Source organism: Parasteatoda tepidariorum, chromosome 2, assembly GCF_043381705.1.
Source record: "Parasteatoda tepidariorum isolate YZ-2023 chromosome 2, CAS_Ptep_4.0, whole genome shotgun sequence".
Lineage (NCBI taxonomy): Eukaryota > Metazoa > Arthropoda > Arachnida > Araneae > Theridiidae > Parasteatoda > Parasteatoda tepidariorum.
In genome coordinates, this window is record NC_092205.1 from 56,627,619 (window position 1) to 56,642,265 (window position 14,647).

At 26.2% G+C, this 14,647-nt stretch overlaps 1 protein-coding gene across 1 annotated transcript; it reads right to left on the minus strand.

The window, feature by feature from the left end:
• Nucleotides 1–827: 827 nt before the first annotated feature.
• On the minus strand, nucleotides 828–13,682 carry LOC107441378 (calaxin-like). The gene is made up of 6 exons (XM_016054613.3): nucleotides 13,521–13,682; nucleotides 6,070–6,207; nucleotides 5,224–5,328; nucleotides 4,187–4,272; nucleotides 970–1,074; nucleotides 828–878 (listed from the first exon to the last, which is right to left on the minus strand). The coding sequence occupies exons 1-6, from the start codon at nucleotides 13,615–13,617 to the stop codon at nucleotides 828–830; spliced, it is 582 nt and encodes a 193-aa protein (XP_015910099.3). The 5' UTR covers nucleotides 13,618–13,682.
• Between the last annotated feature and the right edge of the window lie 965 nt (nucleotides 13,683–14,647).

Sequence of the window (14,647 nt, forward strand, 5' to 3'; positions counted from 1 at the left end):
TAGAAATTTTTTTTATATTGTTTAAGTGTTATGAAAACAGTTAGACATATTTGAAATTCGGTTACTTTTAATTTTTCAAAATATCGGTAGCAATTTTATTTTAACATTGGCGTTAAGCATTAACTGTAGCTCAGACATCCATAAGAGTGAAGAGGCATCAATTTTTGTTTAGGCAAAAAAAGGGTAAAACATTGGACATCGTCTAAACACCTAGTTTTGCCAGGTACAAGAGAAATCAAATAAATAAAAATAATCCTACTTACAAATAAAATTTTTTAATACTTATTTTAAATTTTAATTATAAATAATAGCAATCTAATTATTAATAATAATGTTAAAATCCCCAATAATAATCAAATTAATAACTATAAACTATAATAGAAATTATTCTTAAATATAATTAAGGAAATTTAGTAATTTTTTCCCCATTTTTTTTATCCTCGTCTAGAAAAAAATTTAAAAAAAAGAAAGAAAAAAACGCATTGAAAGGTTTTGGAGACACTTTAAAAATTTCGTACCTATATTCGATATCAATTTAAAGATATAAAAAAATGTCCCGAAGTAACCTCGTTTTAAGGTGAATATTTGTAATCATTATAACTATAGAAGGTGACTAAAGTACGTTTATGAAGTACTGCTTTATTTTAGTACAGTCAAGTTACGTAAATAAGAAAAAAAAGAGATAATCAGGACTTATGTTTATCCACACAAATCAAACCATTCTGTGAAAGTTTATTCAAGCATTTTTTTATTGATAAAAAATCTTATTGATCTAACTAGTTTTCTTCAAATTAGACACACAATATTCAAGTAAAGCAGGCTTTCAATCATTTGTCATTGACTTTTCCCTCCATCTGTTCAAGAAACTTCACATGATACTATGAAACAAGAAAAATGTTAATGTAAACACAAGCATTAAACAAATGATTATATTTATAGTATGATTTCTCGTTAAAGTGATTAGATTACCTTAAAATCAGGCAAGCATTGACCAAAAGATTCCATCAACAGCCAATCTTCAAGGGCTGCATTCTTATATTCTTCAAAAATAAGAATTCCATCTCCATCCTTGTCCTAAAAACAAAGAAATTTTAACTCAGGATCCAAATACATGTGGCTAAAACCTATAGAAAATGTGAAATTTGATCCAGCGAATTAAAGCAATAGACAACGCATAGTAAGCGAAGCATCATAACTGTTTCGTTTTCTATGTAAATAATTGCATCCACTTTTACTGCACTTCGACTTCAAGAAAAATATTCCAAAGTACTGTTACACTACGAGCTCTGCTTGTTTGAGTGTGTAAAAAAGAAATATCAGCAACAAGCAGCAAAACCATTCCGCAACCCTTGCTTGTTTAGATTTTATGCAAAATGGAGGCAAAAGTTTATGTTTTACAAGTAATAAGCCCCGTGAACGGTTAACTTTTGTGCGTCTTTAAATCAATAGATCGTGCATTGTCCATTAATTTAGAACTTGATATGTTCTGTTCCAAAGATTTCTTAGAAAAAAAAATAGGCCTGAGTTTTGATTCGATTTTGTATTATTTTTTTGGAGTAAATTTTGTTGCATAGATGTCTGAAATCAGGGCCGGATTAAGAACCTCAGAGACCCTAAGCACTTACATTTTTGGGTGCTCCTTAAATGTAATTAAGAAGATCAATATAAATTTTAAAAAAAATATTTTTCTTAAATAAAACTGAAGTAAGTTTACAAAAATAAATAAATTTATCTATATTCGAATTTATATTATAATTTATATAAATTTATATTATATTCAAATTTAACCCTTTTTGCAGAGAATCTGGTGGAAATCGAAAATTTTCAATAAACTCCTTGAAAGTTTGTCAAGGCTATAATCACATGTTCTTCGATTTTAGAGCAAAATTAGAATAATTTCAACATTCTTGGTATTTAATTTTTTTAAATTTCCTGACCCACAAGCTATTTTTTTTCCTCATTTTAATTCTATAAAATAAAATCTAATTTTTTATTCAAACTTTCTGGGTTTTATGTAATATTTTCAAATATGCTTTTTAAATTTTTGCTAAAAATATTTTCACTGTGGGTGTCAAGTTAATATTTATGTAAAAAATAATTATCAAACTTAACCAATTTTTTTGGAGAATACAAAAACATACAGAAGCTTAATTTAGTATATAAATGAAATTAATAATAAATAAAAATAACTAACAACTCTTTTTTTTTATCTTTTAGAATGTTAAGAAACCTGTGACAGTTCTCCATGAATTTATAAAAGATTTCTCATTANGGAAATAATCCGATTTTGCCACAAAAAGCGAAATAATTTCGTTAATAATAATAATAAATGCCTTAAATAATGAGAAATCTTTTATAAATTCATGGAGAACTGTCACAGGTTTCTTAACATTCTAAAAGATAGAAAAAAAGAGTTGTTAGTTATTTTTATTTATTATTAATTTCATTTATATACTAAATTAAGCTTCTGTATGTTTTTGTATTCTCCAAAAAAATTGGTTAAGTTTGATAATTATTTTTTACATAAATATTAACTTGACACCCACAGTGAAAATATTTTTAGCAAAAATTTAAAAAGCATATTTGAAAATATTACATAAAACCCAGAAAGTTTGAATAAAAAATTAGATTTTATTTTATAGAATTAAAATGAGGAAAAAAAATAGCTTGTGGGTCAGGAAATTTAAAAAAATTAAATACCAAGAATGTTGAAATTATTCTAATTTTGCTCTAAAATCGAAGAACATGTGATTATAGCCTTGACAAACTTTCAAGGAGTTTATTGAAAATTTTCGATTTCCACCAGATTCTCTGCAAAAAGGGTTAAATTTGAATATAATATAAATTTATATAAATTATAATATAAATTCGAATATAGATAAATTTATTTATTTTTGTAAACTTACTTCAGTTTTATTTAAGAAAAATATTTTTTTTAAAATTTATATTGATCTTCTTAATTACATTTAAGGAGCACCCAAAAATGTAAGTGCTTAGGGTCTCTGAGGTTCTTAATCCGGTGCTGTTTATCCTTTATGACTTTGAGCGTAACCTCATGACAATATTTAATATTTGAAATAAATTTTAATTTGATTAATGTCTAAGTTATGTAATTTGAAGAATTGACGCGAACATGAACTTACTGATTACCTTAGCATTAAGATTAATGTAAAACTATTATACAAATTCTGGATTAGAGTTTGAGACAGAGTCAGTTCAGGATTGTTATGTACAGTGCGGAAAAAATACTCTACAGCTGTATTAACTCGCTCCAGAAATTTTTTTCCGGAAGTTTATATTTAAAAAAAAACATTTCCTACAAAAAATTTTCTAAATCGAATTTGGGAACAAAAATTTGACTAATTGTGAAGTGCAAGATATTTTTAATTACATACAATTAAAGAAGTAAAACTCCATCAAATTTCAATTTTTGAATATTTTTTTTAATCATACATGCATAAGATGTATAATGATGCATGTAGGCATAATGATGCATAAGGTATCTTGTATTCTTGTTTAACTATCTTGTGCACTTGGTGCATTGCTGGAAAAAAATCTTCACCCTTTCAACCGTATTTCATAACCGTCGTTGAGCAGCCTACCCAATTTTGTGGTTTACGAATACAAATGTTTAACTCCGTGGCTTTGTAATTTAGAACTCAATTTAGAGGACTAGGAAATTCCAGGATCAAGTATTGGAAGGAATTTGCTTTCCTGAAAGACTTTTTGAGGGAACTAACCTAAAGTTGCGTTACAAGGAAAGGAAAACAACGAAAAACTCCCATGGTTAGCCTGACGACAAGTGGATTCGAACCCATGATCCATCTACAACTGAAGATATTTCACGTCAGCGCTGTGGTTGGTACTAGCTAGATGCGTAATACGTATCGACCAGCCATCACAGAGATTCGAACTCGGGTCATCTAATTTCAAAAGTACATATTTACAATACCAAGATTTTTTTTTGCCGGCTCTGTAGTAAAGGTGAAAATGATACGTATTTTTAAGTGAAAAGAAGAGTCAGATACTACATGTAAAAGTAAAAATAATTCAGAATGAACACTGGAAAGGGAAAATGTTTCATAATATAGTCGATTAGAAATGAAAAAAAAAAATATCAAATCAAATTATAATTTACCGCTGCGTTATGTACGCTGCACTAAAACTGGATGTAAAAATCACTTACTTCTGTGCTCGTCTGGTTCAAGAGGGTGATGATTACATCTCGGCTGAGTTGCATTGTTTCATTCAAGTCATAACATTGAAAGCAGACTGAAACAATGAAAAGTAATAATAAATATAAATTGTTAACAAGGGCGTTATATGATGAAAATTACAAACGTGTTGGATAAAAAAATATCATTTCTGAGACATTTAATGGCAATTCCAAATGTTTTGTTAAAAACAATGCATATTGCATGCGTTTTTTAATTTTCAAAGCTCTCATATAAAAATCATGTGATAGCTTTCAAATTGACTGATTCATTGTAATTACTGTGATTCCAATCTTCATTTTTGCCTTTTTAAAACAAATTTTGATCCGTCCCGAAAATGTATAATGATTTTAATATTGTCTCAATAAAGATTCCGTGATGTTATCCAAAAAATACTACATTAATACAAGAGATTTTTCTCAATATAGTATCAAAAAGAATACTTTTGAATATTACTGATGGAATAATCGAAAAATGAAGCAAAATAAAAATAATCAAAAACGGAAACGTAAAATGAATATTGAATTTGTATCCAAATAATGAATAAATGTATCCAAAACAGTTTAGCATTTAGAAACACGCTCTCTTACGGATTTATTTTAGAATGTCTTCATTCTAGAATGTGCAAATTGCATGGGATTAAGTCGAGATTGAATTCGTTTATTCGTGAGCTATAACACTCACTGGCGATATTCTTATTTACATCAAATTTTTGCCCTTAAATACTAGAGCACAACGATGTTCACACGCCATAGCAATTGAAAAAAAAATTGCAATGTTTATGCCCTTTTTCTAAAAACATTAATCAAGTGTTTTAATTGTGAATATTAAAGAGAAAATATTTTTATGTTTTATCGAGTGAACAGAAACGTTTTTGAAACTTTCAGAAACGCTTCTTCGTCATTAACGAAACCAGAGTAATATATTCAACATGTCTCAGAAATCATTTGTGATGTGTGAATAAAGTCTTGAATGGAAAAAAATTTCTTCATTAAGAATATTCACTTACATTTTATTTTTTCTTCCTTTGTTCCTTTCAATAACAAAGACAACAAATTTATGTACTCCGATAAGCTAATACGACCATCTCTATTTGTGTCGGCTTGTATAAAGACTGTAATAAAAAGAAAATGGTTGAAATAAATAAACAATGGGAACTTCTTGTGCTACAGATATGGACGATAACGAATTGAAAATATCTCATTGGGTTAAAGCATATGATTAATAACACACCAGTGATAAGTTAAAACTATATTTTATTTCTTAAGAAAAAAAGAAGTATTTACTAATCAAGAACACTTAAAAAAAGACAAAAAATTAAATTTTATTACTTTTGGAAAAAAATATGTTTCATAGGTATACCAAATGTTAATAATAGCAATAAAAATAATAATATAATAATAGTAATTGCCTGTAATAAAAAGAAAATGGTTGTAATAAATAAACAATGGGAACTTCTTGTACTACAGATATGGAGGAGAACGAATTGAAAATATCTCATTGGGTTTAAGCATATGATTAATAACACACCAGTGATAAGTTAGAACTATATTTTATTTTTTAAGGGAAAAAGAAGCATCTACAAATCAGGAACACTTAAAAAATGACAAACAATTAATTTATTACTTTTAGAAAAAATATGTTTTACAGGTATACCAAATGTTAATAATAGTAATAATAATAATAACAGCAACCTTGGAAATGATTGATGCCAAAAAATATTAAGTTGATAAATAAAACGAAAGAATATTGCGATTTGTTTTTCAAAACTTTATAGAAGTTTTTTACTCTCTGATTAAATTTGTAATAAGCTACAATGATAAAAAAATATCAAGAGATAAATGAGTTTCTATACCTCGATTCATGAAAAAATGCTCAGTATATCCGAAAGTTTCATGCAACATTTCTAGAAAATCAGTCTTTTCGATGAATTGACCTTGACTGGCATATTTTCTGAAAACTTTCAGTAGGTATTTAAAATCATTTTCTGAAACTTGAGGAAAAATATCATCGTTAAATGAGAATAAAAAAATAAAAATATATGAAATAAAAATAATCAATACTAAAATAGAATTTAAAATGGAATGTATGGTTGCGAGATAAATAAGAGGTTTGCATGGTTTTTCAAAATGTTTTTATAGCACATAATTTCAAATTTTCGACATATAACTGGAGATACCCAAACAATTGTCACCATTTACAAATTAAAAATAATAATAATAGTAAATGAATTTTTAAATTTTATTTTACACAAATGGCAAGAGAAAAAAAAACCCAGCTTGAATAACTTTTGATCAAGCTAACGGACTTGAAACAACATACTTGCGAGGGAATTAATGATTTAGCATGGGGATGAATTAAATATGCAGATCAGCCATTGCCAACAATCAGGGACGTATTTGTCGAGCCCCATAAACCGATTCATAAAAAAATATTTAATTTTTAAGTCTCCTTGTGGTAAAATGAATTTAAAGTGGTGTTTTTTAACTAATAAAAGCTTTAAGGGAAGCAGAAATTGTTTTTAAAAATATTTTTTTACGAAAATGAGCAATTTGAGAAAATATAAAAAATTGTCATTTACAATTGGGGTGTTTGAATCCCCTAAAACTCTCCCTTACCCACGTCCTTTATCATTTTTAATGATTATTAATAAATTTTTATCGTTTTTTTTGGTAAGTATTTTTTAATTTTGAATGATTGAGTTCAACAAGAATTCAGCTATTCTATTTTACAAGTTATAAATTGAAATTCATATCGAGATCTCACAATTATAAAATTTTATTGAGTGGTATGTCATCTTAAAATAATGATAGGATAATCTATGTATATATTATTTGAGAATAAAATTTTCTAACGAACATTTCATTTTGGAATTCTTTGGATTCTTAAGGCAGGTAAGTGTTTTGATTTTTATAACAATAAATTTACTCGTAAAAAATATTTTTTTTTAATTTTTAAATTTTTTTTTCTTTGAATTAATCTAGTTTTCCACAGAATGTCTTGTTTTTCCTTGTTGAATGATTTTTCTACGATTAGGAACTCACCAAAAAGAGAAAAGAATTTTTTTTTATCTCAATATAAGGGATTTTTAGAATCGCTTTTTTTTTTTTTTTTTATCTTAAGCATTTTTTTTTTACATTTTTAACTTATAAATAATGATTTTTCTTTGAAACTTTAAATTTTTTCATAAAAATTGTTGACAAAAAATTTTGTTTGCAAAATGAAATGGCATAACATTATGTGTCTCTGTGTACTTTTTGCATATTTTATATTGCATACCAATAGGTGGCGTTTTTATTTGAGACGAATTTCTGCTAGCAGAACAACAGGATCATCAGTTGCACTGGAGATTTCATCAGTGTAACATGGTAATGTTCCTTCATTATTGTGGCTTATTAAATTTAAAAAAGAAAAATGTATGATATCCTTTCGTATGCAAGCAAAAACAAAATGGAATATCTTTTTTTTAGAGAAGGAACATCCAAAACACCACGGAAAATATTTGTAAAAAAATCTTGTAATTAGAGTTAAAACCTAGTGCATGAGAAGCTGTTCTACTAAATTTAATGATCTAGTGTGAAAAGTCTATTTAAATTTTACATTCCATACTTTTCTGTATCATATTACGTCAAAAATTGAAATTATGCAAAAAGTATACAGAAGCACACAATGTTATGCCATTTAATTTTGCAAAAAAAGTTTTTTGACATCAATTTTCATTAAAAAAGTTTAAAGTTTCAATAAAATATCATTATTTATAAACTAAAAAACATAAAATAAAGAAGGCTTACGATAAAAAAAAAAAAAAAACTATTCCAAAAATTCCTCATATTGAAATAAACTTACATATTGATCTTTTTTTTCTTTTTAATCTTAAAGTTCTTAATCAGACGAAAAAAACCATCATGTTGAGAACTATCATCAAAGTAGAAAAGCGAAATTATTTACAAGTAAATTTTTATTATAAAAATCATAAAACTTATAAATCTGGTGAATTCCAAATGAAATATTCTCCGTTTGAAATTTTATTTTCAAATAATATATCCATAGATTATCCCTTCATTACTTTTAGATAACTTGCCACACAACAAAATTTTAGAATTGTAAGATCTCGATATGAATTTCAATATGTAACTTTAAAACAGAATAGCTGAATTCTAGTTGAAATTAATCATTCAAAACTGAAAAATACTTACCAAGAAAACGATAAATTTTTTTTTAATAATCAACTCAAATGATACTATTTCAAGTAATGCGGAAGATTCGTTATTGTTGTTTTCCGAATTATATAGATTCAGAAATATTTACTATTCTATAAAGAAGAAGAATATTCTATAACTATTACAGTTCTGCACGTTCTGAAATCGCATTTATTCATTGGAATGAAGTAAGCAATGTTGACTTCACTTTAATTTATAATTAATTGAAGAAAAAAAATATTTTACCGTAATCTGTAGCAGTATGCGATCACGAAATCGGAAGCTATCGATTGCAAGGTTGTTGATAATAGAAAGGTAAAAATTATTGTGAAATTGTTCTTCAAATGTTGGGCGCGTTCTGTTTCAGCAAGATTTACCATTGTTCTGGGTCGTTTTTTTTCCCCAAGTTCTTCTGCCTTTTCCTTAGGAAAACTTTGCTTCTTATTTATTGCTAAAAAAATGGCGTCCGACTGTTCCAATGATTCTGAACAAAATTAGAACTTAATAAATAAAAGCCTGAAAATGTACTACCCGTTAGAGGGCGTAATCAAGCTTTGCGATCGTGAATACCTATTAAATCATTCATTCACAGAAATAGATTATAGACAAATTTATTGCACTGCAAACGATATTTCTAAAATTTTACAATATCAAACGATTTTTTTGCTATTACAAATAACTCAACTTTGATTTTGTGGCTCTGTGAAAGCAGCATTAGTTCGATTTTCTTTCTCTTTTCTTCCTTAAATAAAAAGTAAGAAGATAAGCGGGAAATATATGGAGAAAAAGCGTAACAAGTAGTGTTTTTCAATCACGCCGATTTTTAAAAAAACCCATTTTGCTTTTCTATTTCTGAGGAAAAAGAGAGATCTGCTCTTCGAGACTGTTCCACACATCAATATTATGATATAGATTTTATATTGATAAACAGGTAGGTCATTATTTTAAATAAAAATTACATCATTTTATTTCAAGTATATTTGTAAAAAAAACCGTATTTCTAGTATATTTTGTGGCATAGTAATTCTAGTATATTTTGTGGCATAGTAATTCAAGTACATTTTGTAGTATGGCAATTAACGCAGTGTGAATTTTTAAAAGTACTCAAATGATTTTCAAAAATTATTAAGCTATAGTTTTTTTAAAGAAATATGAAACAATAAAAATAAAATGAAAATGTATGGCATATACATAAATTAATCGCCTGTTTAGTGTGAAAGTAAACCTCATTTTATTTTGAAATTTCATTTCGACAAGAAATATTTTTGATCCTGTAATAATTAATTTGATTCATCACCTAATTATTACCATTCTATTTCAAAGACTGAATCAATTTTTACAAAAAATATATCTCTTATAATATTAATTGAATAATATTAGTTTAAAATAATTTATTTGTATTAAAATATATATGATTATTTAGCACATTGTAGTTTTTTTATTTAAATAATAGTATTGAAATTATTTATATCTTCTCTACTGGTATTTACCGGGAGAAGGGAGAAGATTGCCAGTAAAGTATTTTTTTTTGCTGACACGAATCATTAACATATATAACATGTAATAGAAATTACGCTGATAATATACATGTTAAAATCGAAAAAAAAAAAAAATCACTTTGTCATAAATAATTTACTTTCTCCAAAAAAAGGTTAAGAATAAGAAAGAAATATGTTTACTACCTGTTTTCTGCTTTCCCTATTAAGTAAAAGCTCTGTTGTGCCGGGAGCAAAAAAAGAAAAAAAAAAAAAATATAGTAAATATATNAAAAAAAGATATCACCCTGAATAACTTTCGTTCTAATGATCGGATTTTCACGTACTAAGTATCTTAATGGTTCCTGAGAGTGACCTTAAATATGCTAATTATTTAGTGCTAACTATTAATTCAATTACCACAAAAACGTACTTTCTCTAAATAAACATAATTTTTTTTAGTTATTTTTTTTACATATTTGGATTCTTAACCTTCACAATAAGCTGCTTCATAATAAGTAGCTGCAATCTCAAACAAATTTTTTATTTATGTACTTTATTGTTTCTTATTTGTTTGGTTTGTGAAAAGTAAATACATATCAGTGCAAGTCAAAAAGTCACAACTGTTTGCTTTGTTTTTTAAATGAACAAATTCGAACCACAATTTTATTTTGACGTTTAAACTTATATACGTATTACACCTTTAATTTTAAGAAAGCTGTTTTTTTTTAAAAAAAGATGGTGAAAAAATTTACTTTTGTTAAAATTATTTTTCAACTTAAGCGCAATTCTCAAGTTATTATTATTTTTTATTTTATAACCGCCGTTGAATTGCCGACCCAGTTTTTGGGTTTACGACTACTAATGTTCAACTCCGCAGATTTGTAATTTTGAACTCAATTCAGAAGACAAGGGAACTCCTGGATTAAGTATTGGGAGCCTTCGTGGAGAGTTATTATTATAGCATAATTTGTTATTAGGAAAATGCCTTATTTTGTTATACAGCAAATACGAAGAAATTGAAATTTGTAAAAATATTCCGAAGCAGTGCCAACTTTTTAGAATCATCATCTGATTTCATAAAAAAATACACAATCATCAAGCCTATTTTAGTAAAAAAAAAAAAAAAAAAAAAAAAAAAAAGAAAAAGTNAAAAAAAGGCAGAGGGAAGGTTAACATACTTTTTACAGAAACTGTGAATACCAATTTTTCCTATATTTCGTCATAAGAGGATAAGAATGATATTGCTCCAAGGAACCTACTCAACAATTTCGTTATTTCTAAAATTAAAATATGCTTGGACGAAACATATTATTCCTTTAAAGCTAAAACGAGAAATTGTTTTAACTATTACTATTTGCCTAAGCTCAGTTCATTAATTTAGTAATAGCGGTATCAAGGTTAAGGAGTGAAAGCCTTGTTTACAATTATACTATAAATACATTAAATCATATAACTTGAATAATTTATTTTAAGCAAATTAGCGCCTGGCGAGTCTTTAGAATGGACGCTTATATTTGAATGTTAGATACATGTTGACTTTTATTTCCCTCTTCATATTTTTTGAAGTCAGTGAAGTTTTTACCATCCGTTATACTATTTTACATTTGGGTCTTGATCATTATTTTGATAAGGATTTTATGCTTGTAGAAGTAAACATATGCATTTTTATATTTTAACTGGATTCCTGTGGTCTTTAAAAAAGTAAAAAAAAAATTGTAAATTGTAACTATATATAATTGTAACAATATTGTAACTATGAAGCTATCTTCAACTTTAAAATTAAAAGTTTGAGACAAGATATTTTGAGTTAAGGAAATTGAATATTTTATCGTTTAAGTTTTTGTGCTACCATTTTAGTATCTTAAGGACATTACGAACACTGTTTAAAAGGACAGTATCACATCAGATATATGCAAGAAAACAAAGAAATCATAGAGCTGTATTTGGTGATTAATGTAGCTTATTGTAATTGAAGAGCATGTTGTGTGAAATTTTATGGTGAATTTGCGAAAATAAGTTTCAGAATGTGTCAAAACATCAAGATGCTATTTGCAAATAATCTTTACCCCCCCCCCAAAAAAAAAGAAGGAGAAAAGAAACATGTAACTTAAATATCTGGCAGAATGAAGTGATTTTTTAAATAATGAAACATACTATATGCAACATATTATTTCAATACGTTATCCTTAAACATAACATATTCTAATGTTTTTAAAATGCCACCACTTAACATTCAACAATCCTTTTAGTTGTAGAAAAAAGAAATATCGTAAATTATATAAAACTTTGTGAACGTGCATTAAAATTACTATACAATATCTATACATTTTTTCAGGCATTTTTTTTTTTGTTTTTTTAAACTTTCGTGTTTAAAAGACTCGATCAAAGCTGTAAAAATGATAATCTCTAAAATTTGCATATAGTTATAATAAATTATGTAAATTTGATTTTAATATGAAATCCTCGTATAAATGAAGTAAAAACAACATAAAAAACCCAAATAATGTTACATAAAAAGTTCATGTATTCAAATTTTAAAATCTTAGAAAATCATAAATAATTTATAAATTGTTTCACATTTTCTTTTCAGGACATTTTAAGTAATGTAATTGTTTTTAATCTCACTTATGACATGGTTGATCTTAGTGATTGTCCATATAATAGATATTTTGTTATCAGATAACTAAGTACTAAGAGGGAAAACCAGATAAATAAAGAAATAAAAAGTGCTTATAAACATCATATTTCAAATGAATTTCTTAACTGTCATACTTAAATCTTTTAATATCTTACATGCATTTCATGTCTTGTATACATTAATATATTTATGAGAGTTATATTTTAAATACGTTTTATTATTGCAAAATCGCAATATTCGTAAAAAAAAGGGAAAAGAATATCACCATTATTAAGTTTGTTAAAATGAAGTATAATTCCTTAATTACCGTAGCATAGTTATGTACTTATGTTATGCTATGTTACTTATGTTATACTAATACTTATATTATAAAACTGCTTAGTTAGAAGAGGCTAATGATTAGTAAAATGCAAGCAAACACGATATTATATCTTAAATATTTCTTAATTTTCAATCATAATTCCCCCTTCTCTCGAAAGTTGAAACCACTATTTTTACCTGGTTTTCAGTAAAAATTATTTCGTTTTTCCCAAAATTATTTAATTATTGAGAGTTCACCATTAGACATACATTTTTGTTGCATCTAGTATCTAATACAATTGTTAAGTCATTTTTACTCATATAACAGGCTGAGTCATAAGAATCCCTCAACTTTATTTCATTAAACTATTTTTGTACATTGCCTTAGAGTTGTACTTTTACCTTCTAAACCTAAATATGATATAATTTTAAATAATTTAATGCAAGAAATACTGATTATTCTTAAATATATGAACTAAAATAAAAAAAAATCTATATTTAAAAAAACTGTTAATAATTTACTAAACCACATTTTTAAAATTTTATTTGCGAATCAAAACTAAATCGTGTGGTGAATAGTTGGAAAAAAAAAGCAAATCCGCATCACAACGTTTATTAATGATGTTATCATTGTTTTATTTATTAGAATTCATAAATGAAACTGCTTGTGTAAAGAAACAAATTTACTTACAATGAGTTTTCGGTATAATTTTATCAATTATCGCTAATTCCGCTCTTTTGAATAATCCATTTTTTTTCGAAAAATTGTTCGATGATTTACTACTCATTGATATTCTGTTTAAGAGATACAAAATATAGCTTGTCTACCAATTTGAACTATGCAGTAATAGATTTGATTTCTTAGTTACCATGACGATTGTTCTTACCATGACGATTGTTTATTCAAATATTAAATGCAATAATTTTAGTTCACTAATTCACTAATAGATGGCACCACCAGAGTACGCTATGATAGTTTTTAAAATATCCAGCAGAGATAATAATAAGAATATAGTTAATGATTTCCGACACCTAAAAACAACAGAAATACAAAGTACGCTCGTTGACATATCAGTGTTTAAAAACATGTCATACATAATAATGATAAAAAATTTGATGTAATCACATTATTTATACTTTAAATCCGTTTTTACTTTTTTTTTTTTATCATTGCTTAATTATTTTTCACTCATTTTGTTCTTTATTTGAGAAACTGTTCAAATTATAATACTAATTAAAGATTACCAAAAAAAATAAACATTGTAACATAGTGTATCCAATATTATCGAAAGTGCAATACATATTATGTAAATTGCAAGAGCAATTTTCTAAGGAAAAAAAAATTATAGAGACACAACGCATATATTTAAATGCACGAAAGTCGTATTGTAAGACAATCACAAAAAGAAAAATTAAACAAAAATAAATGAATAAAAAAGTGTTTTCAAATGTGGGTTAGTTTCTCATTTTAGGTAACCATTCAATTATAAAAAAAGCAATCTAGATGCAATCAAACTTGATTTGTGAACTTTTTGCTCTACTTTCTACTTTTTTATTATTCTGTTGTATAATAATCTAATAAAATAGCTAAATTCTTTCTAAACACCCTGATATTAACTATGCCATGTTAACTTATACATTTAAAATACTTGATGCAAATACATATTTAAAATAACAAAGCAATACTGTGACTTAATTTTTGTACTTTAGTTAGATTTTTTTCAAATTAGATTTTTGTGATTAAAATTTGGAAGATTTTTTTTTATATAATAAAATAGTTAAGAATTTAACTGGCAATTTCGTACAATGATTAACAAT

Bases quoted from the DNA above. Each gene is read 5' to 3' on its own strand.
- LOC107441378 (XM_016054613.3), bottom strand. From the start codon at position 13,617: ATGAGTAGTAAATCATCGAACAATTTTTCGAAAAAAAATGGATTATTC. The intron at 6,208-13,520 runs GTAAGTAAATTT...TTTTTCCTCAAG, and splicing joins AATTATACCGAAAACTCATT to TTTCAGAAAATGATTTTAAA. The intron at 4,273-5,223 runs GTAAGTGAATAT...TCATTGTTTCAG, and splicing joins AAAGGAAGAAAAAATAAAAT to TCTGCTTTCAATGTTATGAC.